Source organism: Euleptes europaea, chromosome 16 (genome assembly GCF_029931775.1).
Source record: "Euleptes europaea isolate rEulEur1 chromosome 16, rEulEur1.hap1, whole genome shotgun sequence".
NCBI classification, from domain to species: domain Eukaryota; kingdom Metazoa; phylum Chordata; class Lepidosauria; order Squamata; family Sphaerodactylidae; genus Euleptes; species Euleptes europaea.
Window position 1 is genome coordinate 10,271,452 of NC_079327.1, and position 18,874 is coordinate 10,290,325.

The following is an 18,874-nucleotide window of genomic DNA, read 5'->3' on the forward strand; positions in this document are numbered from 1 at the left end:
GAGCATGCCGAATAGATTAGGTGCTGTGGAACGCAGGCAGGATGGTGCTGCTACAGTTGTCTTGTTTGTAGGCTTCCGAGAGGCACCTGACTTGTCACTGTGTGAACAGACTGCTGGACTTGATGGGCCTTGGTCTGATCCAGCATGGCTTTTCTTGTGTTCTTATGTAATGTGACAAACAGCTCCCATTCCCCCCTCCCATTTACCTGCCCACCAGCAGTGCTGGCAACTCCGTCCACCTATTTCACATGGTGGCAGCAGTAGTGAGGGGCGGCATCTTCTACTTCTTCTCCCCTGCCCTCCTCCTTCTCCCACTCACTTGCTGTCCTGCCCTGTTCACCTGCCTGGAGGCTGAGATGTTACAACATAGCATCACAAGATCTTGACCTTTCCCCCCAAATGTTAATATTTTAATTTTTTTTTATGTTGGGGATTTTTGGTAAATCTGGGGGTTCCCCTTGTTCTGCAGAAAAACACCCTTATTTGTACCTGGCCTCATTCTCTGGGTTTTTTGATCTACACGAGGGCAAGGTTAAGAATCAGATCTATTATTAAGAAGTAGCACCATTTCCTGGCGTGTGGTTCAGAGGAGAACATTTAAGTTTGAGAGGGGGAGATTGAAGTTTCTAGCCAGACTTAAGAGAAACTTAAGAGCGGTTCCTCAGTGGAACAGGCTTCCTCGGGAGGTGGCAAGTTCTCCTTCCCTGGAGGTTTTAAAGAAGAGGTTAGATGGCCATCAGTCAGCAATGCTGATTCTATTACCTTTATCTGGCCAAGGGCCGTAAATAAACGATCTATCTATCTATCTATCTATCTATCTATCTATCTATCTATCTATCTATCTATCTATCTATCTATCTATCTATCTATCTATCTATCTGATTCTATGACCTTAAGCAGATCATGAGAGGGAGGGCACCTTGGCCATCTTCTGGGCATGGAGTATGGTTTCACTGGGGATGTGGGGGGAGGTAGTTGTGAATTTCCTGCATTGTGCAGGGGGTTGTACTGGATGACCCTGGTGGTTCCCTTCCAACTCTATGATTCTATGATATTGCAAGGTTTTTAAAATCCAAAGAGAAAATGCTCCTCTTTTTAAAATTTAGACCTACTGATGTTGGAAATTCAGGAAGCAAGTTTTTGGGTGAACAGAAAGATGAAGACGAAGACAAAGACGAAGAAGTAGAAGAAGAAGAAGAGTTGGTTTTTATATGCCGACTTTCTCTACCACTTAAGGCTTAAAGAAGTTCCTCCAGTCTACAGAATCTTCCTCCAAATTAAATGGCTCTTAGCATGGAGGAAGAGCCCCTTGACTTGCAGGAAGTCTCCTGAGCCTGGAGGAAGGATTTGAACGCTGCTTTGTGCAGCAATAGGATACAGGCCAAAAAACCTGTAAGGTAGATTGATATTTTTACCCTTATCTTGCACAAGTAGCTTGCCATCTAGCAAGCTGTTGAATAATTCCAGCAGATGACTTTCTGTTCGGCATGTTAGCCACTATGGCAAAGCGCCACAGTGAGAAGAAGAAGAGTTGGTTTTTATATGCCGACTTTCTCTACCACTTAAGGGAGACTCAAACCGGCTTACAATCCCCTTCCCCTCCCCACAACAGACACCCTGGGAGGTAGGTGGGGCTGAGAGAGCTCTAATGAAGCTGTGACTTGCCCAAGGTCACCTAGCTGGCTTCATGTGTACGCAAGGGGAAACAAATCCAGTTCACCAGATTAGCCTCCGCCGCTCATGTGGAGGAGTGGGGAATCAAACCCAGTCTCCAGATCAGACTCCACCGCTCCAAACCACGTTCTTAACCACTACACCACGCTGGCATCATGATGTGGAATTCCTTGTAAAAGAAACTTGTTTGGGGGGGGAAAGGAAGCAGGAATAGCCTTGTAGATGGTGGCGAACACCTCCTGTGCAGAGCCTCTTGGACGCAGAACCTGATTATCTTTGCTTCTTTGTTTACTACAGGCTGGCTTTGCTCAGACTTTCTGAATCCTTCCCAAACATTCACCTGTTCCCTGCCAGTTTGCTTTCTGCACACCCCTCCCGCCCAGATAATGTCATGCTACCCACATCCTGGCTCATTTCTGATATGCCTGCTCTGTTCTCATGGGGACAGCCTTGCCTGAGGCAGCAGGGAAAAAAAAGTTTTGACCTAACCCTGGATTATTATATCTACTCGTCAGTGACACGCTTTCTCTCTTTTGCTGACGGATTAATATTCCCTAAAATCAGCATTCTTAATGCCTCTGAATGCCGCGCAAAAGCTCTGCCAAAGCAGGTCAGCGGTAGTTCAGTAACACTATTTCCCAATGCAGAAAAGTATATATATTTGCACAGTTGTGCTTAAACCTTATACTGGATTCATGTTGTTGAGGAAGCTGTTCCACAGGTTTCTGTATTGATCACTGTGAGACCGGACTTGTGGCCTTAACTATCCTCACACACATATGAACACCTGAAGCTGCTTTATACTGAATCAGACCCTTGGTCCATCAAAGTCAGTACTGTCTACTCAGACTGGCAGCGGCTCTCCAGGGTCTCAGGCAGAGGGTTTTTCACATCACCTACTTGCTTACTTCCTTTAACTGGAGATGCCAGGGACTGAACCCAGGATCTTCTGCATGCCAAGCAGATGCTCTACAACTGAGCCACAGCCCCTCCCTCTCCAGCTGATAGAGATCTGTTCCCCTGGAGAAAATGGCCACTTTGTCTGTACCATTTTTACAGTTGTATACATGGCATGGAGAAGGTGGTTGAAAAGCAGTTTGTCCTCACTGTTCCATAATGCTAGAATTATATATATGAGAGGTCTTTCACATCACCTACTTGCCTGGTCCCTTTAAGTGGAGATGCCGGGGATTGAACCTGGGACCTTCTGCATGCCAAGCAGATGCTCTGCCACTGAGCCACAGCCCCTCCCCCTGGGAAGTGAAGGGGCAGGAGGGAGCAGATATTTTCCTCTTGTACAGATTCCCTCCCCTAGCACAGATGGCTGACCTGGATTATTACCGTAACACACCCTAGATTTGACCTGCACTGGAGGTGGAATCCCCCTATGGCAGTTCAGCGACCCTGGGTGTAGGAGGACCAGTTCAGTCTTTCTCCGCCAATGATCCTCTTCTTGTGATACAGGAGCATCAAACATTCTCTGTATGCCGAGAATCCCAACACTTACTTATTCTTTCCAATGACGTGGCAGTGTTCAATCACTAAGACCCCAAAGCTAACAGTGTTCTGTATCCTGCCACTCCATACAAAACAAAGTCTGAACTACTCTTCCATAAGAACATAAGAAAGGCCCTGATGGATCAGACCAAGGTCCATCGAGTCCAGCAGTCTGTTCACACAGTGGCCAACCAGGTGCCTCTAGGAAGCCCACAAGCAAGACGACTGCAGCAGCATTGCCCTGCCTGTGTTCCACAGCACCTCATATAATAGGCGTGCTCCTCTGATCCTGGAGAGAATAGGTATGCATCATGACTAGTATCCATTTTGACTAGCAGCCAAAGATAGTCCTCTCCTCTGTGAACATGCCCACTCCCCTCTTAAAGCCTTCCAAGCTGGCAGACATCACCACACCCTGGGGCAGGGAGTTCCACAATTTAACTATGTGTTGTGTGAAGAAATACTTCCTTGTATCTGTTTTGAATCTCTCACCCTCCAGCTTCAGCAGATGACCCCCGCGTTCTGGTATTGTGAGAGAGGGAGAAAAACATCTCCCTGTCCACTCTCTCCATACTATTCTTAATTTTATAGACCTCCATCATGTCTTCCCTTAAGCACCTTCTTTCCAAGCTGTTCAGCTTAGAAACCTAAGCCTTCTTTCTAAGCCAAATGGCCTAAGGATTTTCCCTCCAGCGTCTCCAAGCGTCATTCACATTGGAGGAAGGCTCCAGACTACGGAATTCATGGATTCACTTAAGCTGGAGAAGACGCTGAGCATTCCTAAGCAGAGTGGTAGGATGCAGGCCAATAAATTAAAATCCAAACAATAAAACACCCATATTATAAACAATATGATAAAAAAGCAGCAGCAGTAAAATTAAATATGCCATCAGCAGAAGATACCAAATGAGAGGAAAAACTTTTTAAACTGCTCATCTAAGACAGCCAAGGATATCAAAGGTTTCCTGAGAAAGGGAACTCCCGAAGATGGAAGAGAAAGCTGTTTCTTGTGGAGGACAGTTTTGACTCCCTCGATGGTGATGCCAATAACGTCACTTCATTGCTTGATCTCAGTTCTCCAGGGAAAACCGGCGGGGTTTAATAGTTACGAGTTTCAGACTAGGATCTGGAAAACCCAGGTTCGAATCCCCCACTCTGTCAAGGAAGCTTGCTGGGTGGCCTTCGCCCAGTCACACACACTTAGTCTAGCCCACCACACAGGGCTGTTGTGAGGATAACATGAAGGAGAAGACAGTAACGTAAGCTGCTTTGGGTGCCCATTAGGAAGAATGGTGGGGTATAAAAGAAGTAAATGAGTAATAAAAATAAGTCACAGTGGGTAGCAGTGTTAGTCTGTTTGCAGTAGTCAAAAAGGGCAAGAGTCCAGTAGCACCTTAAAGACTAACAAAAATATTTTTGTTAGTCTTTAAGGTGCTACTGGACTCTTGCCCTTTTTGACTAATAAAAATAAGGGAAGAGTAATGGTCCATATGGGGAAAGGTGTCCCTTATATTTCACATGAACACATGAAGCTGCCTTACACTGAATCAGACCCTTGGTCCATCAAAGTCAGTATTGTCTGACCAGCAGCGGCTCTCCAGGGCCCTCTACCCTTTCATATCTCTTACCCTTCACAAATTCTCCCTTCACAAATTCTGAGTTACTCAGCGATAGACACTCTCTCGTCCATGGTAAGAATCAAATCACTGGCTAAGTTACATGAATAGTCCCTATAACTTCCACCACCTCTGAAATGACCATAATATTACCTTACTGTGCATATAATACCCCACCGCAATACACTCCACCCGCTTTTCCATAAAGTTTTTGAACATCCACAAATTCTGGAACACAACCACTGCTTTCCTGAACACAAATTAAAACTGTGATCACTTTTTTTTTTAAAGCAACTCAATAGGCTTATAGTATTCTTTAAGGTGTGTAGAACTTTAAATTGCAGAAGAGTTCGAAACCTGTTCCTCTAGAAAACAACAGTTAGCTATATCGCCATAGAGGCACAGGCTAGGGAGGTTATTTTTAACACACCAATCAACTTTATCAAAACAGATCCCGGTTCTACAGCCAGTTTGGAGAAAAGAAGGGGCCACTGAAAATCATATTCCAACTGCAAGTTACAGTGTACGCACACACAAACATGGTCACATATATTCCCAGCTTGCTACAGGGACGGAGCGATCAGCAAGTAAAGGTACAGCTAACAAATGAACCGGTCCGGCAGCTCTACCGATGCAGACATAGGGCAACGTATCTAGAGAACGCCACATGACCCGGTGTTTCCATTAGGCACCGCTGCTTTGACATAACCCTGAGAACCCGATACTTACTCTTGAACGGCTCTGGCTATAGACAGGGCGGTGGATCCGGTTTCGTTAACACTATCCAAGGTCACATTTGGCAGGTCGTCGTCATCGCTGTCGCTTTTAATTTGTCTGGGAGACAGGCCACGTGGGTCCATTTGTGCTGGGGAGGGGGAGAAGAATAAAAAGATACACAGTGGATTAAAATTCACAAAGTGAAATCCATACCGCCCGGGAAGAACACGCAAGGTGTACACCTCCAGCTCATTCTACTATGCGGCCATCCTGATATTCTTACCACACTGAGAATAACAGGCATAGTGGTTTGGCATTTCCAGTTACCCTATGCCATCTCACATGCAAACAAACAATGACAGAAGTATACTGATAACCATTACACATATGTTATTCTGCTATATCAGCGAGGAGGGGGGGTTGCAGTTTGATCCTAAAAATATTTCCTTGGAAGTAAATTCCAATTGGTTCAATGATGCTATTTACTAGGAAGGAAGGAAGGAAGGAAGGAAGGAAGGAAGGAAGGAAGGAAGGAAGGAAGGAAGGAAGGAAGGAAGGAAGGAAGGAAGGAAGGAGAAGAGTTGGTTTTTATATGCAGACTTTCTCCACCACTTAAGGAAGAATCAAACCAACTTACAATCACCTTCCCTTCCCCACAACAGACACCCTGAGACGTAGGTGGGGTGGAGAGAGCCCTAAGATAGCTGAGACTGGCCCAAGGTCACCCAGCTGGCTTCATGTGCAGGAGTGGGGAAACCAACCCGGTTCACAAGGTTAGTGTCTGTCGCTCATGTGGAGGAGTAGGGAATCAAACCCAGTTCTCTAGATTAGAGGCCACCACACTTAACTACTACACCACGCTGGCTACACCATACTGGAGGTCAGTGGGCTGCAGTGAGAGGGGGGAGGGAGGAAAATTCCATTGGATAATTTAGTCCGGATCCAACCCATAAAGACGTAAATCTGACATCAGCATTATGATCTCTGTAGTTTTCATAAGAATGCTAAAAATCAAAATACTGGCTTAATGTTAGATGCTCATAATTAATCAGGTTTCATAAGACGATAGTATGGATAATTGGATCAGAAGAATTTTTAAAAACACCTGTTCGCCTGTTATATTTTTTAAAAAACTGGACTAAAATGTGAGGTAAAAAGAATGACCTCTCTTTTTCAGAAGGACAAACAGTGGTAAAAGGAGAACAATTATGTTAAAGAACTAAAACCAGAAAAGACCCCCAAGAGAGTTAAAATTATTTGGTGGGAGAAGGTCCCACAGTGGGAAAAATAGTGGGAGGACACTCATAATGAATCATTATTACAAAATTAAAATCTCCCCTTCTGTGTTGTCAAATCCTGTTATTCTACCAAGACACTTGAAATGCTTGTTCTTCTCTTTAAAGCTTAGATTTTAGTAACCAGAGAATATCAGTCAGATTAAATGCTTTCTTTAGTCTTGACTTTCAGAGAATAGCTGGAACTTTCATACAAGTAGATACAAAACTTTGAGCTTAACAGATCCTGTATTCAATCAAATACAAGCCTAGTTTTTTCCAGGTACGCCATCAAAAAAAGAGGGGTTATCTTACATTGGCATACAAATTATAGTCATATTTGACAGTAATTTTTGTGTGTGGATAGGGATGGCTGTCTTACATTCAGGGTTGTCTCCCTTTCGAGTAAATCCCTTACAATCTCCTACTGTTTTGTGGACATACTCAGTCCATAACGACAATTGTTTAAGAAAACCTCAACCACAAATAGAGTTCAAAATATTGTCGAAGGCTTTCACGGTCAGAGTTCACTGGTTCTTGTAGGTTATCCGGGCTGTGTGACCGTGGTCTTGGTATTTTCTTTCCTGATGCCAGCAGCTGTGGCAGGCATCTTCAGAGAAGTAACACTGAAGGACAGTGTCTCTCAGTGTCAAGTGTGTAGGAAGAGTAACACATAGTCAGAAAGGGGTTGGGTTTGAGCTGAATCATTGTCCTGCAAAAAGTATCAAAGGTAATGTGCTAATCATTGTCCTGTAAGTATCAAGATAATGTGCTAATGAGGGTGTGGTATGTTAATATGGAACCATTGTATCCTGAAGTGATCTGTTAATATGTGAAATCCAAAGCTAATCCACATGGCTATTGAGGACTGTAGTCTTTGTTAGTCTGGAGGTTTTCAGGACAGGAAGCCAAGCCTTATTCATTCTTAAACTCTCTTCTGTTAAAGTTGTGCTGATGTTTATGAATTTCAATGGCTTCTCTGTGCAATCTGACAAAATAGTTGGTAGAATTGTCCAGTCCTTCAGTGTCTTGGAATAAGACCCTGTGTCCTGTTTGTGTCAGTCCATGTTCAGCCACTGCTGATTTCTCAGGTTGGCCAAGTCTGCAGTATCTTTCATGTTCTTTTATCCTTTTTTGTATGCTGCGTTTTGTGGTCCGATGTAAACTTGTCCACAGCTGCAAGGTATACGATATACTCCTGCAAAGGTGAGATGTCTCTTTTGTCTTTTGCTGATCGTAGCATCTGTTGTATTTTCTTGGTGGGTTTAAACACTGTTTGTAGGTTATGTTTTTTCAAAAGTTTCTCCATCCTATCAGTGACTCCTTTAATAAATGGCAAGAATACCTTTCCTATGGGAGACTGTTTTTCCTGAGTTTTCTGATTTTTGTTTGGTTTAATGGCCCTTCTGATTTTCATTTCTGGAATAGCCAGAAATAGTGTTGTGTTTTTGCCAGAATGGTATGTACTATGGCTAGACAGACTTTGATTTATACAAAGCAAGAGACGATCCATTCTCAATATCCCGTTAGCAAATTAGAGGGGAAGATCACCCTTCAGCATTAAAATCTATTTGCAAACGATACTCCATCAACCACTTCACTTAGTTGAGGCTTGAAAATGGCAGCTATATCATCTTGCCCTTTCTGAATTATGCAACTAATTATGGAGTTAAGCTTACTAATGCCGCAAGACGATCATTTCTTGGTCGTGAACGCTGAATGTTAACATCCTTTCATGGGCAGAGGGAAAGATACCCTTAAACACCAGTGATGGTATGTGGGGATGATGCTGGTATGTTTTAATGTTGGAAAATTAGGCTATAACGTTTAAGCTGAATACAGCTCACCAGAGACTAAAGGCACTTTCACACATCCTGAATAATGCACTTTCAATCCACTTTAACAATTGGTTGCAAGTGGATTTTTGCTGTTTCGCACAGTAAAATCCAGCTGCAAAGTGTATTGAAAGTGGACTGAAAGTGCATTGTTCAGGATGTGCGAATCCCACCTTAATAACATTGTAGTCCTATGCACAAGAGCGCGTCTGGTTTCAATGGGCTTAGACTAGGGTTGCCAGCCTCCAGGAGGTGGCTGGAGATCTCCTGCTATTACAACTGATCTCCAGGCGATAGAGATCAGTTCACCGGGAGCAAATGGCTGCTTTGGAAGGTAGACTCTATGGCATTATACCCCAATGAAGTCTCCAAACCCCACCCTCCCCAGGCTCCACCCCCCCCCCAAACTCCAGGTAAACTATTATACAAATGGGTATCCTAAAGGTTTATAAAGAAATTCAACCCTGCTCTCTCTCTCTCTCTCTCTCTGTGTGTGTGTGTGTGTGTGTGAGAGAGAGAGAGAGAGAGAGAGAGAGAGAGAGAGGGGTGTGTGTGTGATTAAAAACAGAGAAGTTACAGAAGGTGTGATGTTTACCTTTGGACTGTGCCAAATACGAACGGCAAGCCCTTATGAATGACACAGCATCGCCACAGTTTCTAATTAAGCGACTGATAAGTGAATTTAGCTGTCAGAAATCTAACAAATTGAAAAGGCATAATTGGATTCAAGTAGCCTGCACACTTGTCTACTGGTGTTCTTCAGCTGAATTTTCTGCCTGGCTTAAGATAAACTTACAGTGCCATCCTAAGTAGAGCTGCACCCTTTTAAGCACAGTAACTACCAGGGACAGAAGGATGTAAATCTGCTGAAGATATGTGTGCTGCCCTTTCCTTGGATTTGGTGAAGCAGACAAACATTTCCCAACAAAGCCTAAGATAAGATGTAACTGAATGAGATGGTTTTTTTTTAAGGTGGAAAAGGTTGTGTACTAAATCACTGCGATTGCCCCCGTCAGTTTCCAATTACTCCAAACCACCTTCCCCACTCCTTATCGCACAGCAGATGAAAACTCAACCATCCAATTCACGCTTATACCAACAGGAAATAGCTCCACCTGAAGACGCCATCTAAAATACAAATCACATACATGTCCCGAAGGTTTACTACAGAGGTGAGGGCTAAGAGCAAGATAAAACTAGGCAAAGACGGTAGCCTTGGCTACTCAACCAGCCCAAACTAGACATGCCAATAAATGTGTGTCACTGAGAAGAAGAAGAAGAAGAAGAAGAAGAAGGAGGAGGAGGAGGAGGAGGAGGAGGAGGAGGAGGAGGAGGAGGAGGAGGAGGAGGAGGAGGAGGAGGTTTTTATATGGTGACTTTCTCTACCATTTAAGGGAGACTCAAACCGGCTTACAATCACCTTTCCTTCCCCTCCCCACAACAGACATCCTGTGAGGTAGGTGGGGTTGAGAGAGCTGTGACTAGCCCAAGGTCACCCAGCTGGCTTCATGTGGAGGAGTGGGGAGTCAAACCCGGTTCTTCAGATCAGAGTCCACCATTCCAAACCACCACTCTTAACCACTACACACCTGCCTCTCCGACTCCACCACCCTGCTCCATTACATCTAGTACTACCTACTGGCATGCTTCCAGCCAACCACAGACATTGAGGGAGAGACTTTCCCGCTTTCCCCTTCTGATGCAAACCACACAGCCCCCCAAATTTTGTTTGTTAGACCCTTGGTAGTAGACAAAGTTGTGGGGGGGGGGATTTGTATTATTTCATATTTTACATGTTGAGCTGCAGCATTCTGGCTGGAGTTCAGCCCATCGAAAAATTAAACCCATCCACCTCCCTTTGGTGGTGGTGGTTTTTAACTCTCTTATCGGAGACCGGCTGCCCAGGTTGCTGGGGTGGGAGTGTTTGAATTTCATGGTGGAGTGGAGCTCGATCAAATCAGGACGTTTTGAACCCAAGTGTAATAGGACAAGAGAAGAAGGCCGAGCGAAGGGGATGGGCAGGAATGGCAACACGCTCTGCTCATTTACTTACAGCTTGCTATAATGTCTGAATGCAGCCCAGATCTCAAAATGACTGAGATTTAGGAGGGGCTTTGGCTCAATGGTAGAACATCTGCTTGGCATGCAGAAGGTCCCAGGTTCAAACCCCAACGGCTCCAACTAAAAGGATCAAGTGGTAGGTGATGTGAAAGGCCTTTACCTGAGACCCTGGAGAGCCGTTGCCAGCCTGAGTAGACAATAGTGATTTGGATGGACTGATGGTCTTATTCAGTATGAGGCAGCCTCGTGTATTTTTGTGATTAGAGCCACCGTGCAAGAAGTTTCTAACAAGCCAACCACTCCACAGATATCCACATGAAACCACCCTTGGCTCACAAAGTGTGCCAGTTTTCATATGGGAAGCCCATTCGCAAAACTTATCACCTCATCAAAGAAAACAAAAAATATATTTTTGTGGCAACAATGATTTTTCATGCTAGGGAATTTTCAAAGCAAGAGCCTGCATGGTGTAGTGGTTAAGAGCAGTGGTTTGGAGCAGTGGACTGTAATCTGGAGCACCGGGTTTGAGTCCCCACTCCTCCACATGAGCGGCAGATGTTAATCTGGTGAACCAGGCTGGTTTCCCCACTCCTCCACAGGAAGCCCGCTGGGTGACCTGGGGCTAGTCACAGTTCTTATAGAGCTCTTTCAGTCCCACCTACCTCACAAGGTGTCTGTTGTGGGGAGAGGAAGGTGATTGTAAGCTGGTTTATTCTCCCTTAAGTGGTAGAGAAAGTCAGTATATAAAAACTAACTCTTCTTCTTCTTCTTCTCCTTATTCTCATGAGTTTCAAAATGTCACCTTGTAAAACAGGCCATACATATCTGCAATGTTTTTATTCGTTCTCTCAAGAATTCAGCAGCAGCCCAGGCTTTATGAGAAAAGCTATTATCAGGATTACATCACAGGAACTTGAAATCCTGGAAAGCATGAATGTCAACATTTTTATGACTACTACTGTACCAGATATCCTGAATTATAATGAAGCCACGGCAGCTTAATGCTTAATACATCTTTGTGGACTTCCCCAGCAGCCTCCCAAAGATGATTAATTTCCATAAAATGGCTCGGCATTATGAAACAGAAGCAAGCCTTTATCCCATATTAGGAATAAACTCCCACGCTTAAGATGGGTGCAACTGCATTTCTCAGGACATGAATTTACTCAGAAGCAACTGTCGTCAAAACGCACCACACCATCCAGAGAAAATTGGAAAAGGAAGGTTGAAAACTTGTTTTTAAAAGCTCCAGGATAGCCCCTCCTTTTCTTTAAGTCTGGAAATCTCATTTGTTTGGGGTGAACTACTGCCAGACTTTGCAAAAGAGAAATTCCCAGAGTGGTTTTGGCTTTCCCCTAAATCAGTATTTTGTTTTTTGCTTCTTTTATACCCCGCCTTTCTCCCCAATGGGGACACAAATCGACTTACATTGTTCTCCTCTCTTCCATTTTATCCTCACAACAACCCTGTGAGGTAAGTTAGGCTGAGAGTGTGTGAGTCGCCCAAGGTCACTCAGCAACCTTCCATGGCAGAGTGGAGATTCTAACTTGGGTCTTCAAGATCCCCACCCAACTACTGCACCAGACGGGCTCTCCAATATTTCCCTACTGTTTGGTAATTAGTGCACAGATTTCTTTTTCTTTTCGGGATAAACTGGAGACATACTTCACTCAAATGTTATATATATGAGGAGACAACAAAACAGTAAGCAGATAAAAGGAGATATTTCTTCATACAACGCATAGTTAAATTGTGGAACTCCCTGCCCCAGGATGTGGTGATGGCTGCCAACTTGGAAGGCTTGAAGAGGGGAGTGGACATGTTCATGGAGGAGAGGGCTATTCACGGCTACTAGTCACAATGAATACTCGTCATGATGCACACCTATTCTCTCCAGGATCAGAGGAGCATGCCCATTATAGTAGGTGCTTTGGAGCACAGGCAGGACAATGCTGCTGCATTCGTCTTGTTTGTGGTCTTCCTGGAGGCACCTGGTTGGCCACTGTGTGAACAGACTGCTGGACTTGATGGACCTTGGTCTGATCCAGCAGGGCCTTCCTTATGTTCTAATATAACCCATGCAATGACTAGGGTTGCCAGGTGGCCACCAGGGGCCTCTCCCCACACCGCCAATCAGCTGGCCATCAGGGGGACTTACAGGGAGTAAAAGGAGGCCTAGGCTAGTATTGCCGGCAATACAGCGATGGCACTTCCAGCATGCATCAAAAGTGACATCATCATATTCTGGCAAAACGGGAACATGCTGATATTTGGACACAGCTCAGTGGCAAAAATACGCCATAGAGATTTTCCCTAAATATCAGAGCATCTCCGTGTCGCTGGTGACGGGATGACATCACTTCCAGTGCACACCGAAAGTGACATCGCCACACTGCCAGAGATGTTACAGCTTCCACTCTTTGAAACTGCCATTTTCTCCAGGGGAACTGATCTCAGTAATTTGGAGATCAGCTGTAATTCCAGGAAATCTCCAAGCCTCACCTGAAGATTGGCAACCTTAGTGTGAACGGATCCTGGGCCCCAGAATCATCATCAGCGTCCAAGTCTTCCTTGGCAGTCAAGCGAGTATGGAAATGTATATATGCTACATTATGGAACAGTATGAAAAACTGATTTGTCCATGTCTTGGTGCTATTTAAAAAAAATAATAAACCACAGCGTTTCCAGAGCATCGAAGGCAACATTTACTAGCCAGGGGAGTGATGGAGAAAAAAGAAGAAGATAATAACTAAATGTGCTGCTTAGCATTTCAAACAAATACAGAGAGACACAATACACGGCAAACCAAGCCCAGAGAGATTAGATGCTGTGCGGAGGTTTCCTTAATATACCTCAAAGCGGCAGCGTACAGAAACAACAATCCCTGCTTTACAACTCAAACTAACGGGCTTCTTGAAGAAAACATGCTCATCACAAAGAACCCGCACCATCTAGCAAACGTACGGCAGTCCCCGCTCCCCGCCCCCTTTTCCATTAAAGGTCATTACGAGCGGTTTCGGCTTTTTAGAAAAATGCCCCGATAACGCCAATCAACTTTTAAATCAAAAACAGCTTGCTTTCTGATAGGGGCAGCAAAACGGGTCGATTTATTCCATAAAACTTTATGTACACACCAGCAGCATCCATGAACTTAATGATCATAATATAGAGTCTACAGGGTAATTTTTATGACAATTTATAGCAAGATTACACGTACTCCACAGTTTTTCAGGGTTTATTGAGATTTTATGAGACTGTGTGGTTCAAGCAGTCAACTGTGCTCTTATTCGGTTAGGGGGAGGAGCGGAGATGTCTTCTGCCTGCATTTTGCTTCTAATCTACCATAGGTTGTTAATTACAGGATCCAATCAAAGTCATTATTTACACTAATTTCAGAAGTAAAAGTATTTGCCATAGATGTGCAGGGCCAGTGTACATTTAGTAGGGGAAAAAATGAAAACCTACACATAATGCAGACGTGCATGATCATTTATCTGTCTACATCGGTGGTTCCCAAACATTTCGGGCCACCACCCCCTTGGTTCCACAAACTCAACCCCAGCACCCCCTACCTTATCCAACAACATAGTTGAAGGGGCCCACCTCTAGCACCCCCTACTGCCCCCTTGCCTCTTAGTGCCCCCCTAGGTAATCCCACCGCCCCCCAGGGGATGGTACTCCCCACTTTGGGAACCACTGGTCTACATGGATAAGTCCCCCTCCCCTGGAACAACAACTTGAATTCTCTTTCTTTTTGCACTTAACACTGTAGAATTTTCCCTCACAAGAAATTGAATTCTTGACACTGTTAAGACCTAAATCACACCAAGTATCCAATACAAAACTGATTCACCCTCAGGCATTAAAAGAAAAAGCCAGGGGAAAGAAAAGCAATTACAGATTTGAGCAACGCCGGGCAAGGCATTTCTAAGTGCAGGATCGTGCCTTAAAACACTCCCTACGCTCAAAAAGTGACCTTGTCTGTAGGAGGGTTTCCTCTCAGCCAAACTGGCCTTTAGCTTCAACTTGAGCATTGTGAGCGTTCCATTGCTGAGTTTCCAGCAGCAAATATTCCTGCTTTCCATGACATCAGAGCAGTTCAGCCAATAGGTGCCAGAGTCTTCAACATCACAATCTCCTAGCACATACAATACTCATGATTTGCGCTGCATATCAAAAAGAAGTCACCATTTTCTGTACTGCCTGTCCACAAAATTTGTTCTGCCAATATTTCAGCTCTTCATTTATTTACTTACATACTTAATTTACAGTCCATCTTTCTTGCGGAAACTCAGAGCAGATGGCAAGGCCTCTTTTCTCTGAATATTCAAGCATGTACAATAATTCAACATTCGCCTTACTTTACATACAGACGTTCCCCCCCGTAAGTAAATGGGGTACCTATCAAAAATTTTTTAAAAGAATGTCTTTCTGAATCTGTTATGCAAAAGAAAAGGCACACAGCAACCAGGAAATTTCCTATGCAGAGGAAAGCTCAAGAATGGTGGTGGTGATAACTCTGTGAAGCCTATTCTGTCTAAATGGATCTTCCAACGTAAAGCAAACATATACAGGAAGCAATAACACTGAAAAAGAAGAAATTGTACCCCGACAAAATCAAGTCTTGATAAAACAGACAATTTACACACTGCTTTTATGAGAATTCCTACAAGATGGCTTGCTGATAAAGTTGCTTGCATTTCATCCAAAGGACCCCATCAGGAAGCATGGGAGATCTTTTCTCATAGAGTGGTTCCTCCTCAATACAAGTTATAAGAACCACATGGGCCAATTTTATCCTCCCTTTCAACTGGATTATCCTCTGGCCCTCTGTCTTCTGTAAACAGCGGCAGAGACTCCTTTTACCTCCCTTACCCCTCTTGTTTTTTGCCACCAAGTCACAGCCGACTTATGGAGCCCCGTAGGGTTTTCAAGGCAAAAGATGCTCAGAGGTGGTTGGACATTCCCTGCCTCTGCGTCCCCCTGGACTTCCTTGGCGAGCTCCCATTTAAATACTGACCAGGGCCTACCCTGCTTAGCTTATGAGATCTGATGAGATTGAGCTAACCTGGGCTATCCGACCAGGGCACCTCTACCTTTCTAGTTATCCCTCTAGTGAGCTCTCTCCCGGTAAGCCCCTCAGAGAGCATTACGCTCTGCAAATACCAGCTTACTGGTAGTCCCTGGTCTGAAAAATGTCTAGCTGTCTCCACCAAGGAAAGAAGAAACCACGAGGGTACTGTAATAAAGAAAGCTCGAAGGAAAACAACAGCACCACGGCTCCTCTAAACAAATAATGCAAATATTTAAGAATGAATAAGGTTTGGCTTCCTGTCCTGAAAACCTCCAGACTAACAAAGACTACAGTCCACAATAGCCATGCGGATTAGCTTTGGATTCCACATGTTAATGGATCACTTCAGGATACAATGGTCCCACATTAACATACCACACCCTCATTAGCACATTATCTTGATATTTACAGGACAATGATTAGCACATTACCTTTGATACTTTGCAGGACAATGACTCAGCTCCAACCCAACCCCCTTCTGACTATATATTACTCTTCCTACACACTTGACACTGAGAGACACTGTCCTTCAGTGTTCCTCCTCTGAAGATGCCTGCCACAGCTGCTGGCGAAATGTCAGGAAAGAAAATACCAAGACCACGGTCACACAGCCCGGATAACCTACAAGAACCGATGAACTCTGACCGTGAAAGCCTTCGACAATATAATGCAAATATACTTCAAGCATACAGTGCTCGTGATAACATATACAGACCAATACAGATGTGTGTTGTGTTCGGCAATCCCCTTTGGACTTGCTCATTGTTTTGGCATACGAATTTGTATCTGTATTGGTCTGTATATGTTATCACGAGCACTGTATGCTTGAAGTATATTTGCATTATTTGTTTAGATGAGCCGTGGGACTGTTGTTTTCCTTTGTCCTCAACCAGGGCCACGGGTTTTTTGGCCTTGGACCCAGCCTGGTGGAACCCTTTCTAGTGAGACCAGGGCCCTGTGGGATCTTGCCAGGGTGTGTAAGGATGAGATGTTCTGCCAGGCCTACTACAGTTGAGGAAGGCAACAGGGTCCATCATAGCTGGACTCCCTCTCCCCTTCCTCTACAATTTCCACCTACATTGTTTCAACTGGGGACTCAGACTGCTTTTCCCTGGGCTGGCCACAGGCTCCTGGGATGAACAACAGCGCCAACTGATTTATTAATAATTTTACTGTATTTGTATTATGCAGAAGAAGAAGAGCTGGTTTTTTTATATGCCGACTTTCTCTACCACTTAAGGAAGAATCAAACAGGCTTACAATCACCTTCCCCTCCCCACAACCCTGGGTGGGGCTGAGAGGGTGTGACTAGCCCAAGGTCACCCAGCTGGCTTCATGTGGAGGAGTAGGGAAACCAACCCTGCTCACCAGATTAGAGCCCGTCACTCCAAACCACCGCTATTAACCACTACACCACGCTGGGTATGCTTTTAAATGTGTATGTATTATGTTTTTAAGATTGTTAGCTGCTCTGAGACCGGCTTTGGCCGGGAAATAGAGCGGGATATAAGACGAATAAATAAATACATACATAAACTTTTTTAAAAAAACCTAAACCTTTTAAATCTTTTCAAAACCTGAAATCTTCTGAAATAAAATGCAGCACGGGTGTAAGGTCAGTGGTGACTCAGAAAGCTTTCAGTTGTATTGTGGCCACAAAACAAAACATACCAAAAGCCCCAGATATTTCTGCCCTGAGCGATGCTGTGATGCACTAGAATTACCTACCTCCAGTAGAGGCGGACGGGAAGAAGAGAAGGCACAATATTAATGAATCATACAGAGACCCAGCAGGCAACCTCCTCTGTGGATGGGCTCTGAGCATTTAATTCATGTATTTCTCTCAATGCTCTCACGGTACCCTACCATGGCCTGACACACAGTTCAGGCATTCAAGATACAAATGTTTGTTTGTTGACAGCTACAAATGTTCCACAGGTGCAATGAAAAGCCAACATTATTCAGCCTGAGCTTGCAAAGAAAGAGGCAGCTTCCTTCACACACGAGACCAAGAGAGGAGTGAAATAAATCCTGAAGATTTATGAACAAATCCATTCATATGCATAACTGCCTGTTGCTACTGTCAAAGGCAACAGTGTGTGTGTCACTGGCATGACAGAAAGAAATGGGAAAGCAAGAGGGGAAACCCTTATAGATGTTCTTGCTTAAATCTATTAGTGTCCATAAGGCTGACGTGGAAAACAGCCATCTGACGTCTACTTTCCCCTCTTTCCCCCATAACACTTCTCTCTCTTTTTGCCATCAAGCCATCAAGCCTGCAAGCCAGCCGAGGCAGACTCCCCCCACTCCCAATCTGGGCTGGCGAGGCATGGCCCAGCCCAACCAAGTGACATTTACATCATATCCAGCCCTTGTAACAATTGAGTTCGACACCCCTGCTGTAGGATTTTCAAGGAATGAGATGCTCAGAGCCCTGACCTGGATGGCCCAGGCTAGCCTGATCTCGTCAGATCTCAGAAGCTAAGCAGGGTCAGCCCTGGTTAGTATTTGGATGGGGGACCACCAAGGAATACCAGGGTTGCTGTGCACAGGAAGGCACTGGCAAACCACCTCTGATAGTCTCTTGCCATGAAAACCCCAAAAACGGGTCGCCATAAGTCGGCTGCGACTTGAAGGCACTTTACACACACACACACGAGATGCTCAGAAGTGGTTTGACATTGCCTTCCTCTGCATAACAACCCTGGACTTGCTTGGTGGTCTCCCATCCAAACACTGTCCAGGGCCCACCCTGCTTAGCTTCTGAGATCTGATGAGATCGGGCTATCCTGGGCTATCCAGGTCATAACACATAGGCTTCGTTTAAACGAAATGGAGAAAGAGGTGTTGGAACACAGCACAGCAGGTGGTAGAGTCCATTTTTGAACACTTCTTCACAAAACAAAATCTCCATGCAAACAGAAAACAATCACCGCAAATATAAAATTGTACCTCATCTACTTGCTGTACTCCTTTTCTATTTGAAGGGATTTTTTAATAAAAAAAACATAGATTCAGTCCAATAGCACCTTAGAGACCAATAAGAGTTTTAGAGTATAACCCAGCGTGGTGTAGTGGTGGACTCTAGTCTGGAGAACTGGGTTTGATTCCCCACTCCTCCACATG

General features: G+C 44.5%; 1 protein-coding gene across 1 annotated transcript in view; it reads right to left on the minus strand.

Moving 5' to 3' along the window:
* The window catches only part of KLF12 (KLF transcription factor 12), a 137,599-nt gene that overhangs the window by 72,878 nt on the left and 45,847 nt on the right, over nt 1-18,874 (minus strand). The window contains exon 3 of the mRNA XM_056861932.1: nt 5,517-5,652. Coding sequence (XP_056717910.1) covers nt 5,517-5,652 — 136 coding nt within the window. The remainder of the gene's footprint in view (nt 1-5,516; nt 5,653-18,874) is intronic.